The sequence below is a fragment of the Cibotium barometz genome, chromosome 17 (genome assembly GCF_041138505.1).
Source record: "Cibotium barometz isolate CiBa-2024 chromosome 17, ASM4113850v1, whole genome shotgun sequence".
Taxonomy (NCBI): Eukaryota; Viridiplantae; Streptophyta; class Polypodiopsida; order Cyatheales; family Cibotiaceae; genus Cibotium; species Cibotium barometz.
In genome coordinates this window covers 37668938-37674039 of record NC_141062.1, presented here as the reverse complement: position 1 = coordinate 37674039, position 5102 = coordinate 37668938, and the positions used below count along the sequence as shown (strand labels likewise).

At 43.5% G+C, this 5102-nt stretch overlaps 1 protein-coding gene across 2 annotated transcripts; it reads right to left on the bottom strand.

Annotated features, from left to right (window-relative positions):
* Nucleotides 1-1193: 1193 nt before the first annotated feature.
* Nucleotides 1194-4601, bottom strand: LOC147629965 (alpha-xylosidase 1-like). Of its 2 annotated transcripts, XM_086811518.1 has the most exons (5): nt 4289-4601; nt 4038-4191; nt 3292-3917; nt 2936-3166; nt 1194-2838 (listed from the first exon to the last, which is right to left on the bottom strand). In XM_086811518.1, exons 3-5 carry the CDS (start codon nt 3689-3691, stop codon nt 1238-1240), a joined length of 2232 nt encoding a protein of 743 aa, XP_086667644.1. In that variant the 5' UTR covers nt 3692-3917; nt 4038-4191; nt 4289-4601; the 3' UTR covers nt 1194-1237. The 2 variants fall into 2 exon arrangements, with proteins under 2 accessions (XP_086667644.1, XP_086667643.1); XM_086811517.1 differs by lacking the exon at nt 4289-4601 and having other exon boundaries at nt 4038-4280.
* Between the last annotated feature and the right edge of the window lie 501 nt (nt 4602-5102).

Here is a 5102-nt window from a genome sequence, read left to right as displayed (position 1 = left end):
CTGGCTTCAAGAGAAGCTTTCTTTCTTAATGCACTCTCTTTCATCTTCTAAGGTAATTGCAAGAGCAGTGTGGTTTGGTGAATAAGAGGAAGTGTGGTTTGGGCCCATAGACCACAAAGGTCTTATCACTAAAATCTACCTCCAAGAGTAATGATTCTTCTTGTGAATATATGGCTGAAAGTGGAGGACCACACAAGCCAATTAGCACCATCTCAGGGGGCTCTACATTGTAAGAGAACCTTGGCATTTGTGGACATTCCTATGCATCACCTTTAGTCCACTAAAATTGCATGTTGCTGGCTCCTACATTATTATGCCTACTTTTCAAAGGCCACAATGCAATTTGTGATGGTGTAAAGGAGAGCAAGACAACAAGTATCATTGAAACAACAATTTCAAGCAATGTGTAACACCTATAGCTACTTGAGGTTTGGATGCACACTTGAAAGCATCATGGTGTCATGATTATTAAAACAACACCCACCTCTTGGGCCAGCTTTTGGAGTGCTCTTGAAGCTCGATGGCTCCAAGAGAAATTTGAGATATTACATGATTCTTGTATTAGTTTCTAAATACTCAATAAATTGTAACGTTAATATATTGAATATCTTATCTCAAACCAAAACATGAGATATGCTTGTTTTAGATCTTGGGCCAGCTTTTGGAGTGCTCTTGAAGCTCGATGGCTCCAAGAGAAATTTGAGATATTACATGATTCTTGTATTAGTTTCTAAATACTCAATAAATTGTAACGTTAATATATTGAATATCTTATCTCAAACCAAAACATGAGATATGCTTGTTTTAGATAACATGACCCTTCTCCTTGTTGGCAAAAGGAATCATGCCTCCAAATGGCAAATGGAGAACCATCTGAGCATGCCCATACCCTGTCAGCAAAGCCTGTTATGTAATTTGGCTATCAAAGAGAGAAGCAGCAACCACAGAATCGTACATCGACGTACTAGAGGAACACTGGCAAACATGGAGGAAACACATGGGATGTCAAAGCCATCACATACTTAAGCAACATGCCCATGCCTTCAAGAGAGGGAAACAACTTAAAAAATGAAGAGCATGTGTAATCAGGGCTCTTTTTGAGGCCCTTCTTGGAACCTCCAAAAGCCCATAGCTCAACTCTCTGTGTGTGTGTGTGTGTGTGTGAGAGAGAGAGAGAGAGAGAGAGAGAGAGAAATGAAGAAAATCAAATTATGAAAAGGGTAAAATTAATTAGGGATCATTCTTTTGTGGTCCACTGCAGAGAGAAAGGTTTACCAATAGGAAGATCCAGCTGAGATATCTCAAGAGAAAGATGGTCTGCCTTCTTCACTTGCACCGACTGTACTGCATCTTTGCCATTGATTTGCAACTTTTTGGGCATGGAGGGGGTGCCTAGCACCACTATCCTTTGCAACACCCACCCATTATCCATGGCAAACCTTCCCTCTTGCACTACAGACCTTACTTCGAAAATGCCATTATCTCTGCTTGCACTGAAATTGACAAAAGTGGACCTTCCTGCCTTCAAACCCATCTCGATATCCTCTCCATCGTCGAGAAACAGAACTCCCTCAGCTGCATCTATTGCATATTTTTCTCGATTCAAAGAGAATGCAATCACAAGAGTAAAGGGCGTTTTCCTAGCTGCAACTGTCGTGAGGGCTGCCTCTTGGAGAGGCAAAATGGAACCTTCATGGACATGAACATTGATCGTATCCATAGGAGCTGCTAGGGTTTGATATGAACCCATGCCTGCATTGGTGATGGCTTGTGAGTAGTTGAACAGATTGTACCAAGTGCCTGCTGGAAAGTAAGCATTTACATAGGTTGTGTTTGGGGCCATGACAGGAGAAACTAGTATAGACCCACCCAGCAAGAACTGGGCATCAATTGTGAAGGTTGATGGGTCATCAACAAAGTGGAAGAAGAGGGGTCTTGCCATAGGAGCTCCCATTTTGTGAGCTTGATATACAAGAGTGTAAAGGTACGGCAAAAGCTGGTATCTGAGACCTAGTGCTTTCCTAGCTGATTCCGCAACTGAGTCCCACAAATAGAGTTCTTGCCTCCTTGAATTTTTGTCCGAATGGTCCCTTGAGAAAGGGTAAAAAGCTCCCACTTGAATCCAACGGTTACAAAGCTCTTCCCAGGTGTCTCCATTAAACCCACAAATGTCTGCACCCACCATTGGGATGCCAAACAATCCTGAATTCATTACACCAACTATGGAGTAAGCTAGGTCATTCCATGACGCACCATTGTCTCCTGTCCAGTGAGCAGTATAAGCTCCAGATCCAATAAAGGTAGACCGTGATAAGATGAAGGGCCTCTTTTTGAGGGTCCATCTTAAAGCTTTGTTAGTGGCTATGGCCTCTGAGAAACCATAGAGATTGTGGGCATCGTATTCCAGGATTCCCCCAAAATGTGTTGCACTTGTTGCTATGGTTTTGTTACCAAGTGGCCTCTCTACATCTGAGCTGTTGATTTTGTAGGGAGGATAGTCCCATTTAGTCGGGTTAGCATCACTGCATACAAGGCAGCATGTTGTTTGCTCATCCAGGATGGGGCAAGGGGAGTTTGTAGGCAATGTGCAGCTTATGCCTGAGCAGAAGTTGGAGACCTCATTCATGTCAATCCACAGGCCATCAAAGGGTATGGTTTGGTGGAAATTGGAGATCTCCGTCGTCCAAAATGAGTCAGCATTTGGATGCAAAAAGTCGGGAAAATATACTGGCCCCGGCCACACTTGACCAAGGTAGTTCTTGCCATCAGCTTCCTTAATGAAAATGTCTTTCTTGATACCATGTTCATATGTACTATAATTGGTTTCATATTTGATGCCTGTAAAGTCAATAGAAACATTAGCATTGCTTTTTACATCCACTTTACATACGGGTTAGTTGGAGGGGGGAAAGTATGGTTCAGGTTCAATTTTTACCGGGATCTATGATCATCACATATTTCTGACCATTCGAATGAAGTTTGTCAACAAAAGCCTTCAGACGGTCAACCGGATAGTTGATTGGGTCCACTGTGAAGTCTTTGAAGGCATCCATGTAATCTATATCATTCCACATAACATCAAGAGGAATGTCTTTTGCTTTGTATGTTGCAGCAACTGTTTCAATGTCCGTGATATTCTTGTAACCGTAACGGCATTGATGAAAACCTGGAACGTCAAGGTTTACAAACTTTTTAAGAACCACATTGAGATCCAAAGCAGCATAAACATCAACAAAAAGAGTGTAGTAATCTGTACACAAAGCTGAAGAATTTAGGAGACAGAGAATTTACCAAGAGACCAGTATGGCATGGGCGCAGGCCGGCCGATAAGTGTTGTGTACTGCTCCATAACTGAGAGAGGAGAAGGCCCTGAGAAGAAGTAGAAGTCCAAGACTCCTCCAATCACCCTGTAAGTCAAGTGATCACTCTCATAAAGCACATCCATGCCATTGCTGTTGAGCAGGAGAACTCCATGGCTGTTGCCATTGCTCCTCACATCCATGTAGAAGGGGAGGGACCCATACAAGTTGATGTTGGGATTCATGCTCGCCACATCTTCTGCCCACAGGGTATACTTGCTGCCAGGTGAAAGCTTGAAACCAGCAGGGCGGGTACTCTCACCGATCCCATAAAGAGATGCTGAGTTGGGAATTGATGTTGAGATCTCCAAATACTGGTCTTTGAACAGCATGCTGTTGAAAGAAGATGGGGTGGAATTGAAGAGGGTTTCTCCGGACGATGTGCGGGTGATAGCAAAGCCGAAGGGGTTCTGTGTATAGGAGAATTGTAACTCATTGGAGGGCGTATGAGTGAGCAATCTCTGAGCGTGATGCCGGGGTAGAATTGAATGTGGGATTTCCCATCTGGATTGGGTCTTGTCTGTGATGTGCAGGTGGAAGCAGTCCGGAGACTCATAGCTGTGGCAAACCAAAGATTGATTATGCGCAACCAAGCTAGTACAACTTGCTCGTACAGAAGAAAGAAAGATCAAACTGGTCGTACAGAGCAACAGAAAAAGCAAGCAGAAGGCTATTTACCTTGCTTGCAGCTGTAGGAAGGGAATGTCAGGGCCATAGTTGGATGCAGAGGGCTCGATTGCTTGCAGGGTGGCGTCCAGGGAGGTGCCATGGTGAGCGATCGACACCAGCTTGTAGCCTTGAGAGATGGATGCAGAACGGCTACAACACACTCCTGCAATGAAGAAAAGCACAAAAATCAGGTGAGAGAGAGAGGAAGCCATAGCTCTCTTGGTCTCGATGTTCAATTGAGCTGTGCTCGAAGGACATACGATAAGTTATAGCCCTGTTGCCTGTAGAAGCCGGGCCTGTCGTAACCGTGGAGTGTTCGAAAGACCACAGGAGATAACGACTACTGTTCGCATTATTGTTGCTGCTTTCTCAGCTTTGTGGCAGACACGGGTAAGTCAATGCATAGGTTTGATGGTGGGGCAGCAGAGAAAATGCATCATAGAATGCAAGGTTGAATGGAGGAAAAAACGTAGGTTGACAGTACATCATAGATGGCAGTGATGTAAGGTTCACCCTTGTTCTGATACCATGTAGCGAACATGGTTTTAACCATGTGGAAGGAGAGAGATGGAGAGATCAATCCATGGTGAGTTGGTGCATGGATATGGATGGGTGGAAAAGAGAGAGAGAGAGAGCATCACAAGAATGATTGTATTATGATAATACTTCCACCAAAGCCCTATCTTATGTTCTCTTAATAAGAGGGTGCTTACAGAGACAGAGAGAGACAGAGAGAGAGAGAGAGAGAGAGAGAGAGTGAGTTATCGCAAATCACAAGAATGATTGTATTGTAATAATACTCCCACCATGTACAATGTTAAGGCCCTGTCTTATGTTCTCTTAATAAGAGGGTGTTTACACCTAAAGTGTTCACACACCATTGGACACTTACTAGACTCCGAAATATCTAACAAACCCCCCTTCAAAGTGAAGGAGTGTCATCTAAGAAAGAGACCTTTAGAATGATTATTTGGGCTCTAAATTGCAATCATGACTACAATCATGTGATACAAAAGAACACAATGATGCCAACACCTTAAACTCTCATGTCACGCCTGATATACAAGAGCTTGA